Source organism: Stenella coeruleoalba, assembly GCF_951394435.1.
Source record: "Stenella coeruleoalba genome assembly, chromosome: X".
In the NCBI taxonomy this organism is placed as follows: Eukaryota; Metazoa; Chordata; class Mammalia; order Artiodactyla; family Delphinidae; genus Stenella; species Stenella coeruleoalba.
The window spans coordinates 24761223-24781269 of NC_137152.1; the positions used below are offsets into that span (position 1 = coordinate 24761223).

A 20047-nucleotide genomic window follows, 5' to 3' on the forward strand; every position below is an offset into this window, starting at 1 on the left:
ACGTTCTGTTTTCAAAACAAATTGTGATGGGCGATGGAAAGTGGATACTGTACGACAGTGTGGAACGGAAGAGATTGTGGGCCAAGCGAAATGAACCACCACCAACCACGCCAAAGGCTGGTCTTCATCCAAAGAAGGTGATGTTCTGTACATGGTGGGATTGGAAGGGAGTCCTGTATTACGAGCTTTTTCTGGAAAACCAAATGATTAATTCCAACAAGTACTGCTCCCACTTAGACCAACTGAAAGCAGCACTTGACAAAAAGAGTCCAGAATTAGTCAACAGAAAATGCATAATCTTCCATCAGGATAACGCAAGACCGCATGTTTCTTTGATGACCAGGCACAAATTGTTACAGCTTGGCTGGGAAGTTCTGATTCATCTGCTGTATTCACCAGACATTGCACCTTCAGATTTCCATTTATTTCAGTCTTTACAAAATTCTCTTAATAGAAAACATTTCAGTTCCCTGGAAGACCGTAAAAGCCACCTGGAACAGTTCTTTGCTCAAAAAGATAAGACATTTTGGGAAGATGGAATTATGAAGCTACCTGAAAAATGGCAGAAGGTAGTGGAACAAAACAATGAATGTGTTGTTCAATAAAGTTCTTGGTGAAAATGAAAAATGTATCTTTCATTTTTACTTTAAAAACTGAAGGAACCTTTTGACCAACCCAATAGAAATCATATAACTTTTAGAAATGATCTTTATAAACTCGGAATGAAGAATTAAATACATGTGTTATGTACCCTTACTTTGGTAAGTATAACTACACAATATGCATGTCTTTATGTGTACATATAATTACAAATAGAAGCATTAAATCAACAGAAAATGCAAAAGCTAGGTATTGACCACAGCTGCAAAATGCTACTCCATTAAAACTGTAACCATAGAATAGCATTTCAGGTGATCTCTACTCCTGTTTCTTTTTATTAATAATAGTATGAACTAGACACTATTGCTTATTATTCTGTTTTGTTTTATGTTTTAACTTAGAACTTGTATAAAAGTCTGAGTGAAGTGAAGTCTGAAGTGGAAATGGTGATCAAAACTGGACGTCAGATTGTACAGAAGAAGCAGACGGAAAACCCTAAAGAGCTTGATGAAAGAATAACGGCTTTGAAATTGCATTATAATGAGCTGGGAGCAAAGGTATGTGCATGCTGAAACCATAAGCACTGGCTACTTCCCACTTTCCTTATATATTGTAAAGTAAGAGTCAGTAATTATGCATAATTAATGTCTTAGGAAGGCTAAATCGTTTACTCCCTACAGATAGATAGATACATGGATACATACATAGACAGAGAGAGAGATAAATTCCAATTTGCATTTCTTAAGAAACAGTAATTAATCAGCGAGGGTCTTCTTTTCAGTCTACATTAAAAAATATGTACAGCTCAGAGAGATTTTTATTGGTCCGTCAGATAATTCTAAAAGGGTTTATTTGTTCTAAACTTGCCCCTTCTTTTCATTGTCTATATTTACTTGTGATGACTCAAAGCCTGGTAATTTTATAAACTAATATACCAACTTATATTTAGGTACAGTGGAGTTGATACATTCTACATAGAAAGAGCTTTACTGAGACCAGTGGGGAGAAGAGAGTCCGTTTTTACGGCTCAGGTTCCCAACTTTATTGAATATAACAACATCAATGAGAAAATTTTCACTTCATCTTAGACACAAATGTAAATGCTTGCCCATATTTGAGAAGTAGCCATGCAGAGTTAGAATTCTAACATTGCACCCTGAAAGTAGATTGAAGGTTATGTCTTGAAGCTACAAATTGCAAATTACTTATCACAGAGAGAAAGTGACTTTTAGATTCAAATGAAAATCTGAAAATCACCATTCATATTAGTCTTTGATAGTCTTTATTTTTATATTTTAAAAACCTTTATTTATTTTTATATTTTAAAAACCTTCTAATTTAAAGTTTTGAAAGAGAATTAGCTGTTTCAAATATAAATTATTGTCTGGGCCTTTTCTTTGCCTTGAAGAATTTGCACGAAATCTTTGCCTTTGCAAGAGTAAATTTAACATAATGTAGAATAAATCACTTTGAGTTTAAAACAATAAAAATGACATTAGAGGACTCTTAGTGTCCTGAGTTGATTATTATTAAGGAGTGAATGATTCTTACAATGATGTGAAGACCTCTTTATCCCTGAAAATGTATATTTGGAAGTGTATGTTTATTTAACCATTTGGCACTGAGTAATATCGTTAAAGCAAAATGAACAATTACTAAGAAATCATAATTAGCTTTAAAAGCATGACAGAACACAGCAAAAATGTGGGGCAGGCATTTATTTTTGAAATAAAGATTTAGAAACATAAGCAATAAAGGGAATATGTACAAATATATTATAAAATGGCAGAAGTCATGTATTCCTTTTCTGAGAAAAAATTGTTCATATTTAAGTCTTCCAAGCATCTTCAACAATAGTGGTTTTGTTTTATGGAAACAGAGGATATCTTAATGTATTATTCTTTTTATATAAATATACAAACCCTTCTATGTTAATGGTCTTCAGAATTTAAATCATTTTACTTGCCTCAGTTCAATATATATTACTTTTTTGGATTAGTCAGCTCAGGCTGCCATAACAAAATACCATAGACTAGGTGGCTTAAACAAGAACATTTTGTTTCTCACAGTGCCGGAGGCTGGTAAGTTCAAGATCAAGGTGTCAGTCTAGTAAGGACCCTCTTCCTGGCTTGCAGACGGCCACTTTCTCACTGTGTTCTCACATGGTGGAGAAGGAGGGGGAGTGGGAGGGGTGGGGGAAGGAAGGGGAGAAGAGGATAAGAGGGATGGAGGGAGAAGGAGGGATATCTTTTTCTTCCTCTTCTAGTAGGGCCACAATCCTATCTGATTAGGGTCCCACCCTGTGACCTCATTTAACCTTAATTACTTTCCAAACACTCTATATTCAGGTACAGTCACATGGGAGCTTGGGCTTCAATTTATTAATTATGGGGGCATTTCAGTTCAGAGCTTGACAGTTTTCTTAACACAATTTTATTAGTTTGGTTAATATCACCAACTTAGCTTAATTGTTCAATGAATAAAAATAGAGTTTCTTATATCTAAACCTATTTAATTTTATTGAGTGATATTACACCTAGCACCCGAGATATAATAATACTTACAGTTCCTGTATGCTTATTATATTACAATATACATAAATAGCAATATTCATTTTAGCCTCAAATGCTCATACTCAAAGCCTCAATACTCATGTCAGCCTCACTTACATTTTTAAGCGTTCATGAAATAATGATTTCTACTGTGGGTGGCACTATTTTAAATGTATCCTTTCTCCACCAAAAAAAAAAAAAAGTGTAAAACTCAATTTTCCTTAAGATGACAGTGTCTCCTGTTTTATTAAAACCTATTTATCTGGATATAAACAAAATAGAATAAATAAAAATCAATAATGCATTAACTCTGGGAAGATAGAATTTCTTTGAAATATTGAATCTAGAATTCTTTTTCTACCAATAATGCATAGAAAAACTAACTATGCATAGGAACACACCATAAGGTGTATATTTTTTCTCCCACATACAAGTAAAATCCTTGCACTCAAAATGCAGATGCTTTCACTTCCCTGAAGGGAAGAATAGAAGGGAAAATCTGTAAATTAAAAAAAAAAAAATTGAATTTGCAGCCTCAGCAACTAAAAATTTTTTTTTTTAATGTACGCACACCTCTGTTAAAGAAACAAATTTTGTTGAGTATTTGGAATTTTTCTCAAAGTTTCAGGGTATTTATCTTCATTGAAGATAAAATTCTTTAAAGATATCTTTGCCATTTTTTTCATGCTTATGGCTGAATTGTTATTTTGTTTGTAGAATATATAAGTGTGTGTATATATATATACACACGCACACATATAAGTGTGTGTGTGTGTGTGTGTGTATATATATATATTATATATATATATATATACACGTGTGTGTGTGTGTGTGTGTGTGTGTGTGTGTGTATCAACAAGAGATAAGAGATTCTGGGCTTTTTATTCAACCAGCCAACTCACAAGATGTAGGCACATCAGGAGAAGTGGTGGAGAAACACAAATGTGTTCATTTTCTGTGTGAGAACATGGAACAATTTGACTTTGAGGGTCTTAGTTTTAAACACTGAGAACTGGAACACAGGATCAAGTCATGATTTCTCTATTAATGAGAGTAAAAATTGTGTTATGGTATCAAATTTTGTTGCCCCCTTTGGGTAATAAATGTATATTTAAGGAGGAAGTGACCTATTCTTTGTGTTTTTGTGCAAAAGTGAGACACTTTAAAGATGCAATGACAATAAAATTGGCTATTCTAAGTATTTTATAAATATTTTTGCCTTTGGAGAGAAATAGTATTCTTTCCCCATTTTGATTCCTTACCAGTAAGGGCAAGCCTCATTTGTAAATGTTCTTGCCTATCTCTTTGACAGATGACTGAAGGGTTTCTAAAAGAAACGTGTCATATCTTCAGTTTGATTTATATCATTCTATTTATTTAAAAAAATTTGTCCATAATTTATTTTTTATTTATATTAGAGAAAATAATAGCTTTTCTTTCTACCTGATGCAGGACACTATCTTTTGGAGAAACGATCTCATCTTCCCTAGACTGTGCTTATTCACTATTAATATTCAGAATATATAATTTTTCTAAAATATTATTTTTAAAAAGTAAGCAAAAGGTTATTTTAAAATGACAAAAATATGAAATTTCCAATTAAGTAGCTAAAATTAAACTTGAATTGAAAAAGTAAACCAAACTACATTTTATTATCATTCTTTTCAGGTAACAGAAAGAAAGCAACAGTTGGAGAAATGTTTGAAGTTGTCCCGTAAGATGCGAAAGGAAATGAATGTCTTGACAGAATGGCTGGCAGCTACAGATATGGAATTGACAAAGAGATCAGCAGTTGAAGGAATGCCTAGTAATTTGGATTCTGAAGTTGCCTGGGGAAAGGTAAAACCTATATCACTGAAGGTTATTTTTAGCATACATGAAACATACAGCAATATGATTTTTCAAGGAACTGTTAGTGTGCAACAATAATTGATTCATAAATATTATTGTGCTTCATTCTTCCGTTCCTCAAAAATTCATCAGTAGTTTAACTATATATTTCAGGAATACAATAAAGCTAGTGGGAAGCTTTAGCAAGTGTCTCTCCAAAGCTTGTTTAGAATTAGGTAGGTTATAAATAAAAATATATTCATAAAAATATATACATCCTTAAAATATATACATCAATCCTTAAAAATATATACATCATTAGTCAGAAAGTCAGTCCAAAGATGAGATTCTATGTTCCCTAGCTTGCCTAAGAGACTATTCAGGTGGACCCCACAGCCACGAGGAAGGCAAAGATGCAGAGACTGCAGACAGTTGGGCAGGACAGACTCACAAGATCAGCAGATTGTTGATGTCGCAGTCATAGAAAAAATCTCATGGGGTCTGTATGACCACTATCGTTTCCATCACCAAACGGCACGGGATTTCCTTTAATCCTCAACTGGTAGATTCTTGCTGTTTCTCTGACAGCCATTCAGACATCATTGTTCTCTACAGTTCAAGGTCAAGGCACTAATAGCTTAATATTTTTTTTCAGTTGATATATTACTGCATTACTTAAAAGTGTGTTGATATAAAGTAAATAGTTGATATTAATAATATGTTTTCACCTTAAACTTTGCCAAGCCTTTGGGCACTTAGAAAAAAATAAATCATAGCACACTCTGCCCCCTCATTTTTTTAAATTAACAAACATGTGCCTGCGTTAACTAGATGTTTAAGAGATCTGTGCTTTATTTTGAATTCAAGAAGCCTATCTAGATTATCCAAATTTGGGAAATTTTAATTGCATTATGTAAAAACTTAGTCATACAATGAGATCAAAACTGAAAACTGATTTTCTTTATGTAGATTCAGATGACAAGTAGATGTAAAAATTTGTTACATACAATTTTTGTCAAATAAACATTAGGGAATAAATGTCTTTTTCTTCCCTTTCAGAATAGATTTGTTGTTAGAGATAAGATATTTACTTGGAGTTATTAGTTCAGGATCGTATATATTGTGAGATTATTACAGTAGTGAGTGTACAGAGGGTACAGATTAGAAGTTACATTGGCCTTTTATTTCCCCTTATCACCCAAACAAACATCATATTTCTGTGTGATAATTTAGTTGGGATCAATGACAATCATGTATTTAGGTGCAAACTGGGCTGTTATAAGAAATAAGCCAAAATTCCATTTGCCAGATCTTAATCACATGATCATATCTAGCCTTCAGGGAGGGTGGTAAAAGATGGTCTCTATCTGGCTGGGTAGCCAGTGTGTCCTGCTGAAATGATGAGTAGGTCTTATACTAAAATGAAGAAAAAGAGAATGCATTCTCAGGGACAGACAGCACTTTTGGCCAGAGCAGTATCAACTTTTCCTTTTCCATCCTAAGATAAAGACAGAGAAGTCCTGAATGATCTATCTCTCTCTATATATATGACCTACTGATGGCAGTTTCAACCATAAGTACTCATAAATTTAAAAAAAGCCCAGAAAATATTTATGATCTATTAAAGTATAAAATATGGTAAAACATCCATGGGACATGTAGAGGATTCATGAAAATGATCCAGGCTTCATTCTGTCACCCTTCCCTTAATGCTAGGGACAATATATTTGGTTGTTCATATCCAGTTTAATGGATATGTTAGTTTACTAGGGCGGCCTAACAAAATACCACAGACTGAGAGGCTTAAATAACAGAAGTTTATTTCCTCACAGTTCTGGAGGCTGGAAGTCCGAGGTCAAGGCTTTGGCGGGGTTGTTTTTTTCTGAGGACTCTCTCCATATCTTGTAAATAGCTGTCTTCAGATGGTCTTCCCTCTGTACATGCATGTCTCCCAATTTCTCTTATAAGGACACCAGTCATTTTGGATTAGGGTCTACCCTAATGACCTTTTTTTTTTTTTTTTTTTTTTTACTTAATTACCTCTTTAAATGTCTTGTCTGCAAATAGGGTCACATTCTGAGGTACTGGGGTTAGGACTTCATCATATGGATGTTGAGGGAACACAATTCATCCCATATTAGTAGAGTAGCTTTCTAAATGTAATGAGGAATGCTAACATAATGGTGTGCAAAGGAGTAGAGCTATATACATGAAGGGAATTTGAACAATTCTGACTACAATTTATAACTGACTGAGGTGAAACTACAGAAGTATGCCACATATGAACTCAAAATTCCAGAGTCTCCATAAGGTCATTGAATATGTCACCTAAGGAGATATGTTTGCTTTAGCCTCACCATAAACTCATTAAAATATAAGATAAAGAACTTGGCAAGGTTTTTAGATAATCCTTGTCATGTTAGAAAGCTTGAGTGCTCTGGAGACGGCTCAGCTTACTGAGTCTATCTGAAGCATTTTCCATAAAACTCTGGAGCAATACTAATTTGAGATCCAACAGGAAAAAAAGGATAGAAATCTGGCGTTTTTCTTTGTCTGTATGATAATTTATCACTCTTTCTCGATCTTTTGAAACACTAAGCTGCTAATGATATACTTTTAGACCCCTTAGTGGTCAAATGAAAAGGATACACATTTACATCTTAATTACATAATTTTTAATAAACTCATTTGGAAGGTGCTGAAGCTTTTTCAAAAATTACAGTCATATAGTAAAAACATGCGGCTTACAGATATAAAGCAGTCACATTTATGATAATGATTCTACTTTCTTAAAATGAAAAAAAAGTTAAACTTTCATACGTGAAACCCCATGACTCCTTAGTACATTCTCATTTCAAATGCTTTCTTGGTAGATGGAGAACTTAACTCAGACTGTTAGTCTCACCTGCCATTTCAAAAAATAAATGTCAGACTTCTTTTCAAAACAAATTCATTTATTTATTTTTGGTTTCTTTTTATTGAAGTATAATTGGCATATAGCATTGTATTAGTTTAAGGTGTACAGCATAAACGTTCGACATTTGCATACACTGTGAAATGATCACCACGGCAAGTCTCATTACCATCTGTCACTATGCAAAGTTACAAATCTTTTTCTTCTTGTGATGAGAACTTTTAAGATTTACTTTTTTCACAACTTGAAAATTTGTAATATAATTTTGTCAGCTATAGTCACCATCCTGTACATTACATCCTCATGACTTACTTTATAACTGCAAGTTTGTACCTCTTTTTTTTCATTTCCCACGTTCTTTTTATTTTTTCTATAATGTAGTCAGTAGCACAAGCTTAATCACTTATTCGAAAATCAAGTGATGTTCTTTCCACCTCATGCATCATCAACAGCAATAAAAATCCTGAGATTGGGACGTTTCAGGCAGCATTTTGATACCGCACTAGGTGGAAAAAAATCCAACTTTTTTTTTTCTTTTGCATTTTAGTAGTCATTGGCGTTTTATTTTTCTTTCAGTTTTACTGAGATATAATTTACATACAGCACTGTATAAGTTTAAGGTGTACGCCATAAAGATTTGATTTATGTACATCATGAGATGATGACCACAATATGTTTAGTTAATATCTATCATCTCATATACAAACAAAAGAAAAGAAAAAAATTTTTTCCTTGTGATGAGAAAACTTAGCATTGACTCTCTTAAGGACTTTCATATATAATATACAGCCGTGTTAATTAATCATGTTGTACGCTATATCCCTGAGTACTTGTTTATGTTAAAACTGAAAGTTTATATCTTTTGACCACTGTCATCCAATTTCCCCTCCCCCAACCCCCTACTCTGATAACCATAAATCTGATCTCTTTTTCTATGAGTTTGTTTGTTTTTAAAGTATAATTGGCCTACAAAACTATGTTACTTCCTGGTACACAATATATTGATTTTATATTTCTATATATTACAAAATGATCACCATGATGTCTAGTTACCATCTGTCACCATACAAAGATTATTATTATTTACTGTATTCCCCACACTATGTATTTCATACCCATAACTCATGTATTTTATAACTGTAAGTTTGCATCTCTTAATCCCCTTCCCCTATCTTGCCCCCATCCTCTGGCAACTGCATGTTTGTTCTCTGTATCTATGACTCTGTTTCTATTTTGTTATTTATTTTGTTTTTTTAGATTCCACATATAAGTGAAATCATATGGTATTTGTCTTTGTCTGTACCTCTTGAGTGCCTCCTTCACCCATTTCTCCCACACCCCAACACCCCTCCCCTCTAGCAACTACCAATCTGTTCTCTGTAAGTTTTGTTTTTTTGGGTTCCCCATATAAGTGAAATCATATGGTATTTGTCTTTCTCTGTCTGACTTACTTCATTTAACGTAATACCATCAAGGTCCATCCATGTTGTAGCAAATTTCAAGATTTCATTCCTTTTTATGGCTGAGTTGTATTCCAGTGTGTGTGTGTTTGTGTGTGTGTGTCTGTACATCACATCTTCTTTATCCATTAATACATCAGTGGACACTTAGGTTGTTTTCATATCTTGGCTATTGTAAATAGTACTGCAATGGACATACAGGTGCATGTATCTTTTAGAATTATTGTTTTCATTTTCTTTTGATAAATACCCAGAAGTAGAATTGCTGGATCATATGATAGTTTAATTTTTTTTTGAGGAACATCCATACTGGTTTCTGTAGAGACTGCACCAGTTTACATTCCCACCAACAGTGCACTAGGGTTGCCTTTTCTTTACATCCTTGCCAACACTTGTTATTTCTTGTCCTTTTGATAATAGCCATTATGACAGCTGTGAAGGGGTATCTCATTGTGGTGATTAACATTTCCCTGATGATTAGTGATATTGAGCATCTCCCCATGTGCCTGTTGACTATCTGTATGTCTCCTTTGGGAAAAAAATATCTATTTAGATCCTCTGCTCATTTTTTAATCAGATTGTTTTTTTTTCTTACTGAATTGTATGAGCTCTTTATATATTTTGGATATTAACCCCTTATAGATATGTGATTTGCAAATGTCTTCTCCCATTCAGTAGATTGCCATTTCATTTTGATAATGGCTTCCTTCACTGTACAGAAGCTTTTTAGTTTCATGTAGTCCCATTTGCTTATGTTTGCTTTTGTTGCAATTGCCTTTGGAATCAGATTCAAAAAATATTGCTAAGACTGATGTCCAGAAGCTTTACAGAGTTTTATGGTTTATGGTCTTACATTCAACTCTTTAATCCATTTTGAGTTAATTTTTGTATATGGTGAAAGATAGTAGTCCAGGTTTATTCTTCTGAATGTGGTTGTCCAGTTTCCCCAACACCATTAATTGAAGAGACTGTCATTCCCCCCATATTCATGGATCCTTTGTCATAGATTAATTGGCCATATATACATGGGTTCATTTCTGGGCTATGTTCCACTGATCTGTGTGTCTGTTTGTATGCCAAACCCACACTCTTTAAACTATTATAGCTTTGATGTATAATTTGAAATCAGGGAGCATGATGCCTCCACCTATATTCTTCTTCTTTCAAAGACTGCTTTGTCTATTCAGGATCTTTTGTGATTGTATACATATTTGAGGATGGTTTGTTGTATTTCTGGGAAAAATGTTATTGGAATTTTGATAGTGATTGCATTGAAATTGTAGTTTGCTTTGGGTAGTGTGGACATTTGAGCAACATTAATTCTTCCAATCCATGAGCATGGAATATCTTTCCATTTATTTGTGTTTTTTTCACTTTTTTCATCAGTGTCTTATAGTTTTAAGTGTATAAGTTCTTTAACTCCTTAGTTAAATTTACTCCTAGGCATTCTATTCTTCTTTATGAAATTGTAGAATGGGTTTACAATGAAATTGTAAATGGGTTTATTTTTTTAATTTCTCTTTCTGATACTTTTAGTGTATCAAAATGCAACAGATTTTTGTGTATTGATTTTGTACTCTGCTAAGTTACTGAATTTATAAGTTTTAAAAGTTTTTTGGTAGAGTGTTTAGGGTTTTCTATATGTAAAGTTATGTTGTTCACAAATAGTGACAGTTTTACTTCTTTCTTTCCAATGTGGGTGCCTGTTATTTCTTTTTCCTGCTTAATTGCTCAGGCTAGTACTTCTAATACTATGTTGAATAAAAGTGGGGGGAGTGGACAACCTGTCTTGTTCTTGATCTTAGAGGAGAATCTTTCAGTTTTCTTCATTATGATGTTAACTGTAGGTTTGTGAAAAATGGCCTTTATTATGTTGAGGTACATTCCCTCTATATCCAGTTTGTTGAGAATTTTTATTATGGATTGGTATTGATTTTTGTCATATGCTTTTCCTGCATCTACTGAGATGATCATATGATTTTTATTCTTCATCTTGTTAACATGGTGTATCATGTTGATTGATTTGCAGAGGTTGAAGCTTCCTTTCATCCCTGGAATAAATCCCACTTCATCAAGATGTATAATCCTTTTAATGTATTCTTGAATTCATTTGCTAATGCTTAGTTGAAGATTTTTGCATCTATGTTAATCAGAGATCTTGGCCTGTAATTTTCTCTTTTTGTGGTGTCCTTCTTTGGTTTTGGTATCAGGGTAATGCTAGCCTCATAACATGAGCTTGGGAGCACTTGCTCCTCTACATTTTCTTAGAAGAGTTTGAGAAGGACAGGTATTAAATATTACTTGAATATTTGATAGACTTCATCACTGAAGTTGTCTGGTCCTGGACTTTTGTTTGTTGGGTGTTCTTTGGTTATTGATTCAGTCTCCTTACTAGTAATTGGTCTATTCATATTTTTTATTTCTTCATGATTCAGTCTTTGAAGATAGTATGTTTCTAGGAATGTATCCATTTCTTGTAGGTTGTCCAGTTTGTTGGCATATAATTGTTCATAGTAGTCTCTTATGGTCCTTCATATTTGTTTGGTGTCAGTTGTAATTTCTCCTCTTTCATTTCTGGTCTTATTTATTTGAACCCTCTCTCTTTTTTTCTTAGTGAGTCTACCTAAAGGATTGTCCATTTTGCTTATGTTTCCCGAGGACTTGTTCTTAGTTTCATTGATATTTTATGTTGTCTTTTTGGTCTCTATTTCATTTATTTCTGCTCTGACCATTATTATTTCCTTCTTTCTAATAACTTTGGGCTTTGTTCTTATTTTTCTCTTTCCTTTAGGTGTAAAGTTAGACTGTTTATTTGAGATTTTCCTTATTTCTTGAGGTAGGCAGGCCTATGTTTCTATGAACTTTGAACGTCCCTCTTAAAACTGCTTTCTCCATCCCATAGATTTGATATATATCCTTTTGCATTTGTCTCAAGGTATTTCTTTAAATTTCTTCTTTGATTTCCTCATTGACCCATTGGTTGTTCAGTAGTAGGTTGTTTAATCTCCACATATTTTTACTGATTCTTTCTTCTGCTTTTTCTAGTCTTCTGTTGAACTCCTCTAGTGTATTTTTAAGTTCAGTTATTATAATCTTCAGCTCTTTAGTTTCTGTTTGGTACTTATATTTTCTGTTTCTGTTGAAGTTCTCCCTGTATTCATCCATTCTTCTGAGTCCAGTGAGCATTTTTTGACCATTACTTTGAAATATTTATCAGGTAAATTCCTTATCTCCATTTCATTGAGATATTTTTTCCTGTGTTTTTTTTTTTTTTTACTTCTCCTTTCATTTGGAACCTATTCCCCTATCTCCACATTTTGCTTGACTCTGTGTTTGTTTCTGTGTGTTAGGTGAAACAGCTACTTCTCCCGGTCTTGCAGGAGTGGCAAGAAAAAAAATTAAAATAACAGGAATAAAACATTTTAGAATAATAATAACAGAAATAAGGTAAAAAGTTTATAATGGGAATTGCAAAGTTAAACCGTTAATACTAATTTGAAATTCCTAAAGCCCAGTAGCTGTTTCATTCTAATTTTTAAAATTTTTGGCTGCATTGGGTCTTCATTGCTATGTGCAGGCTTTCTCTAGTTGCGGCAAGCGAGGGCTACTCTTCATTGCGGTGTGTGGGATTCTCATTGCAGTGGCTTCTCTTGTTGTGGAGCACGGGCTGTAGGTGCACAGGCTTCAGTAGTTGTGGCACATGGGCTCAGTAGTTGTGGCTCATGGGCTCAGTAGTTGTGGCTCACGGGCTCAGTAGTTGTGGCTCATGGGCTCTAGAGCACAGGCTCAGTAGTTGTGGTGCACGGGCTTCGTTGCTCCACAGCATGTGGGATCTTCCCAGACCAGGGCTCGAACCCGTGTCCCCTGCATTGGCAGGCAGATTCTTAACCACTGGGCCACCAGGGAAGTCCCTCATTCTATTTTTAAATTCAACAATCTGCCTCCATCAGAGTAGTGATAAAGAGGGAAAATTAATATTAAGATTTTGATAGAGTGGATCACTTCTAGCTGCATGGTCTGGACAACAGAGATGCCATAAGAAAACCACATCTGTGATGTTTGTCACTCCATGAATGATCACATATATTCCCTCTTTGTACTGTACAAATCTGTGATAATGGATTTTGCCAGGTTGAGGTCAGAAACACTGATGGCTCTAGTGTAGAGACAGAGACAACAGAAGGGGAGGGTAAGGCAAACTAGGGGAGGTTACCAGCACCTGGGGAGTTGGAGTACCAGCACTGTACAAGATCCCTGAGCTGTCATGATAACCCCTACTCTCTTAGACTACTACATGGGCATTAACAGTTTCACTTGCCAAAAGGACAGGGAAAGTATCTGTTTTGTTCACTGGTTTTTCCCATGCGCATAAAATAGTATCTGATATGTAGTACATGCTCAATAAAAATCTCTTCGATATAATAAATTGTAATTTAAGAGATAAAAATTAAAAGAATGCCAAAGCGTTTCTTGAGAGAAGAGAAAAATGCTGATTTGCTTTCAAAGTTTGGTAATTTTTAGAACAAATGGAAACAATCATCTGACCAAATGCTCCCATTTTATAGATGAGAAAATAGAAGTCCTGGTATATAGCAAATCTGCAACTAGAATCCAACACTATCTCTGATTTTAAGGTATCTAAAGTGACAAAAAGCTATTCATCATCCGCAATGAGAATAAAATACAGCATGGCTAAATTTGAAGTGCACAATATATAAGTCCACATAAAAATAATAAAATGAAAATTCTGTGTGCATTTATCACCTATTTTAGTCTGTAATCTATGGCCACTGGTGTGATATTAGATTTTAGATATTATTTGTTAATGTCTTAAAATCATGGCCCAGTGGTTAGAACTCTGTGCTTTCACTGCGAAGGGAACGGGTTCAATTCCTAGTCAAGGAACTAAGATCCTGCAAGCCACGCAGCATGGCCAAGAAAAAAAAAAAAAAAAAAAAAAGAATCACTTTGGTTAGTTGGATATAAGTAAATCAATTCTGAATAGCCCATTACTGGTCCCAGTTGTTTAGCATATGAATTGAGCACAGAAATATAACCAGCGGAAAATAAATATTTCTGTAATTAAATAGAAGTTTATATCTCAGATGATCATTATGTCTGGAAAATACAAGCTTCAGCAAAGTTTAATCTACATGACTTTCTGATTTAACCACTAACAGATTTCTTTCATTCCTAATTTAATTTCAGTAGCCAAAAATTCAAAGCCAGTTAAATAATTCAGCTATATTAAAGCCCTTTAATATTCACAGTGTTATCTAAAAATTAAAATGGTTAAATATCATTCCCTAGAAAAATAATTTTTGTTCTTTAATAGTTTAAAGGTTTAATAGTTTATTAATAGTTTAATCCATCAACTTTTTGGATAATTCATATTTACCATTTTACATAAATTGACCATTAATTTTTATTAACAGTAGTCGTGGGATACCAAGAGTTACGTGTTAGAATCACACACACACACACACACACACACACACACACACACACACACACACACACACAAATGTTGAGTTTAACTCAGGGTATTATAATGCAAAATAATTCATGTCTAAATAGCCACTTATGTAACAAGTCATGATTTTCACATTTATTTCAGGGACAAATTTTTATAATAGTCAACATTAAGAACAACAATTATACCTTTCCTCAATTATCCTTCTGCTGTCACTGCAATGCTAAAATTTAATGAGAGTTACCCACTAAGATCTCATGACATAATGTATCATTCTGTTTTGCCAGTGGTTCTCAGCATTGGCCGCACATTGAAATCACCTGGGGAACTTTAAAAGCCTACCAGTGCTGAGAGCCTACCCGCAGAAATTCTGATTTAATCGGTCTGAGTGTGGCCAGTGTCTCTAATATTCAGCAAAGTTTGAGAACCACTAGCTAGTGCAGTACAAGCAGTCTTACGAGATCTATGTTCAGTTCAGCCAATGATGTCCTGTAGTTTTTTGTTTTTTTTTTTTAACAATTATCTTTCACGGTTTAAAGAGATCTGGCCTCTGGTCCTAGATTATCTGGATAATTGCATCAACTCATCACTCCCCTTAGCTATAAAAGCGTGAGAACTATTACTTATTTCTACAGTCTGTTACACTATCATTCCCGTGAAAAATTACATATCTTTTTCAAAGAGAGCACAGTAATTTATCTATGAAGTGAAATAACACTAGCAGATCATTAACTTTGTACAATGAATGCATCAAGCAGCTGTTACTTAGAAAATAGAACATCTGTTAAATGCCACTGGAGTCACTATTCACTGTCATTATAGCTATAATTTCTGTTTTGCGTATTCTGCTTTCATGAAATTCTTTTTTAATAGGCAATGCATTATTAATAAAAAGTCAATACACATTGGTATAAAATCCACTATTTAATGTTTTATATTCTTTTAAAATGTATCATTATATTATTCCATCACATTAGCCTAATAATAAAATATGTTTGAATCCTTGGACCATGGCAGAGTAATGTAGGACCTGAAAAAACAATTAATATGATGTTTTATCACATTTAAGACATATTAGATTGAATGATACACTGTTGATTTAATTACAGCTATTTTGGATCAAAAGAAACACCACCACCTTAAATGTGAACATATATTGTACGTTTTATCTCAATTTCAGAGACCTTAATATGTGACAAATGCACATCTTAGAATTGCAGTAATGTGGTAAATTCGTTCACTTTCTACCCGTGGATATGTTTTGTAGCTAAAGGTGAAAACTCTCTCCCATTTCTGATGACCAGAAATAGTATAATATTTATGCAAACTGACTGAAGGCAGAGTTCACTTGGTGAGGGTAACCTTTTAAAATACCTTTTTTGGGTGTGTTAGTTAACTCTTCATCCATATAGTGGGAACTTGCACGAGAGGTAAAGAAAGATCAAATAAACAGGAATTTTGTAGCATCCTAGTAAAGGATGGAAAATACATGGAAATGGTGTTATGGCACACATTTGACTAAAGGTGGGACTGAGTGAAGATAGAATCTATGGGACAGGGGACACCTAAGAGATAAAAAAAGGGGAGAGGGATGAATTGGGCAATTGGGATTGACATGTATACACTGATGTGTATAAAATTGATGACTAATAAGAACCTGCTGTAGAAAAAAAATAAATAAAATAAAATTCAAAAAAAAGAATTCATTAAAAAAAAAGGGGAGAGGGTGGGAATAATAGGAAATCAGATTGAGAAGTTATCCTAAGAATATAAATCCATCAGAAATTCCAGGAGAATTTGTGGAAAGCATTGGACCTCTGAAAATGTGAAATGGGTGAAAGAGAGGCTCAAGCGCAAGTGGGCTTTGTTTCTCTGCCCCTGTTGGCAAATATCTGTGGACGTGTTCCTATGGGACCAGATAATTAATCCAACACTTTTTACTATTTTACCTTTAAATCAATTAAAGATGTTTCCATCACATAATTTTATGATCAACAGAGACTGACAGAACAGGTTTTTCCAGCCTGCTACCTCATCAGTGAAGAGAGTTGATGAAGCTGAGGGTGAAATCCTGAACCTCTCAGGCCACTTAAAATTAGACTCAAGTGATTTAACTTATAGGTATGAGGGATGAATCAGAATATAGTTTCCATCCTTCACTTGAACACATGGGTGGGTGTCTTAATTAGGAGAAATTAACCTATGCTACCCATTTCTTTTATTATAAGAAAATTGTTCTAGCATTTAAAAAATTGCTATGGCTACGAAAAAGTAGAGAGCAAATTTGTTTCTTTAAAATCATAGAGGGTAGTGTTTAATATTTCAATTATTTATTCTGGAGCTATCAAATGTTACAAATTAAAGATATGGAAAATAAAGAAAAGTGTTAGATTTTGTGGCAGTTGATATTTACATTGAGTTCTACTCTTATCTGACATTTTTTTTCCTGTATCATAAAACCCCAAGCACCAAGTAGATAGTTCACATTAAGCTGCTGTTGAAACTCCTGTAACTAGACTTATGACCATGTCATAGGTCAAAACAAAACTGTGTCCATAATTTTGCTTTTAATTCAACCTTAAAATTGATCCTAGAATCTGTCACACTACTGCATGATTGAAAAAAACTAAGAGAGCTGATTTACAATTTATTCAATTTAATCATTGAATTTGAACTTGCCCATTCAGAAGGGTAGACCTTCCCAAACCCTCTCCAACCCTCACCTCATAAGGCAACAGAAGAAACCATGTGTACTGAGGATTGAATGCCTTTTGAGAGGAAGAAGTGTATTTTCATTTTTTTCTCCCCACCTCACCAACCCCATAAATAAGTCTACCTTTCTTAAAGAGGTAAGGGTATAGAGAGAATGGCCAACAGAGTAGCTGTAGTTTAATTCAGTAATTCAGTTCTCAATACATCTGCAAGTATAGACATTCTTCTGTTAAGGGAGACTTTTAGAGCATGGAAAAATGGTTCCTTGACATCTTAAAATATATGTTTTTAGTTTCCAGTGAGTACCCCATATTCCCCTTTTGGTGGCTTTTGATTACAACCTTCGTACTTTCTCATCATTTTATACTCTGTCTTTAGTCAGTCTAAACCATCCCGTCCTTTATGGTAAACTCTGGTTTCAATTATCACCTCTCCCTTGAAGCCATTCATGCTTATACCAGCCATGAATTATCTTTTCCTCAAAATTATGTTCTTTCTAATATGATATCAAATTGTTTGCTTGTGTTTCAACTTTTCTCTGCAGCTACACTTTAGATAGCATTAGAGCAAGGTATGCAGACTGCCTCCTTCCTTATCTCTGGCAGTGAATGGCACAGTGCAGAGTGGGTATTAAGCATCTAATGTACATTGACTCATTGAAATTTAAGTAAGATCTTCACAGAGCAAGATCAGCATACTTTTTAAAATCTAAGATCCTATTATTTGTAAGCCATGCCATTAATTAAAAATGCTTTTGTGGTGGGCTTCCCTGGTGGCGCAGCGGTTGAGAATCTGCCTGCTAATGCAGGGGACACGGGTCCGAGCCCTGGTCTGGGAGGATCCCACATGCCGCGGAGCAGCTAGGCCCATGAGCCACAACTACTGAGCCTGCGCGTCAGGAGCCTGTGCTCCGCAACAAGAGAGGCCGCGATAGTGAGAGGCCCGCGCACCGCGATGAAGAGTGGCCCCCGCTTGCCACAACTAGAGAAAGCCCTCACAAAGGAATGAAGACCCAACACAGCAAAAATAAATTAATTAATTAATAAACTCCTACCTCCAACATCTTCTTTAAAAAAAATTGCTTTTGTGGGGGAAAATAAAAAATCCATTAAACGAGCACAATATTTTTCCTAACCAAAAATAGCATTTATACAAATGATTCAATACCAGTTTATTCTTGAATACCACATGTAAAGGTTTGACTTTAGGTCTTTTTACAGTAGGAGTGTAAATTTTCTCCTTATTCACTTTTGGCCATAAACGGTTATACACTACCACAATGAACACTGGTTTTTTTCAAGCTCATGTTCATGATGGTGTTAACTTCAACATGTTTGAGTTTTACCTTACAACATTGAAAAACATAAAATGAAACCAGAAATTAGTCCACATTTCCTGTTTTCTTGTTCTTATTAACTGAATGAAGTATTACTGGACATAAAACATTTTCTCTTGAAAATTAGCTGGAGAATTTGGGGAGATTTTAATGAATAATAGTGGTTTGTGACCCATTAACTGTTTGCAACAATATTTCCTAAATTCAAAACTTCTCTGATCTCTTCTGAGATTTGGAAATTTCCACTGCCTTTAATCACATTGCCTGGCTTAGAAGGGACAAATGTCTGTGTACGCAACGACTTTTTGTATCAAAGTTTAAACATAGTATCATCTTTCTGAAGTTATTTTAAGAGATAGTTAGTGATCCAAATATAAATTAAGCTTTAACTTCTTTAACTTTGTGAGGTGTTACCTTTATGAGTAAATGAACTATAGTGACAAGGCACTAGTCTGGAATATAGGAAGTAGGAAATGCTCATTTACATATATTTTCATATTTTTGTCATACTCAAATATAAGTTTTATAAAGGTAAGGACTTTGTGTCTCTATCATTTTATCCACAGTGCCTAGAACAGTGGCTACCATGTATGGTTGTAAAGATTGTGTGCTACACAAGGGTGCAGACAAAGGGAATGAAAGGGCTGGAATCTAGCCCATGAGCAGTCACAAGTCAAACTGCAGAAGGGCTTTTTCCACCCAAAGATGGCATTTCTCATAATTTCCTAAAAGACACTAGGTAAAATCACCTACATCTCTGCTGTAATAGTGAGCCATTTAGCAGGAGCTCAGTAACATTTGTGATTAATACATGAAGGAATTCCTTTTATGAATTGCTAACTCACTCATGTGCAACAGATGACAGCTACATTACAAATAGCCCATTGCATGGTAGCTGATAAGTTCATTTAGCATTAATTACCTTAATTTCAGATTTTTTTTATTTTGAAAAAGAAAAACAAATAGAAAAGTATTTATTAGAATTGAAGAAACAATGACTGTTTTATATAGAAATTATTTTATACCATCTTTTAACCTCATTTATTCCCCTGCTTATTTGATAGCCAAAGCAAAAGCAAAATGTGTATATGTGTGTGTGTGTATTTATATATACTTTGAGTAGATCAGGACCTGAGAGTATGGAGGAAAGGCAGCCATAAGAGTTATTTC

General features: G+C 34.3%; 1 protein-coding gene across 16 annotated transcripts in view; it reads left to right on the forward strand.

Moving 5' to 3' along the window:
- Positions 1 to 20047, forward strand: part of DMD (dystrophin) — a 2843071-nt gene that overhangs the window by 1536885 nt on the left and 1286139 nt on the right. For all 16 annotated transcript variants that reach the window (XM_079909736.1, XM_079909735.1, XM_079909718.1 and 13 more), the window contains 2 exons: positions 1002 to 1157; positions 4821 to 4991. In XM_079909736.1, coding sequence (XP_079765862.1) covers positions 1002 to 1157; positions 4821 to 4991 — 327 coding nt within the window. The remainder of the gene's footprint in view (positions 1 to 1001; positions 1158 to 4820; positions 4992 to 20047) is intronic.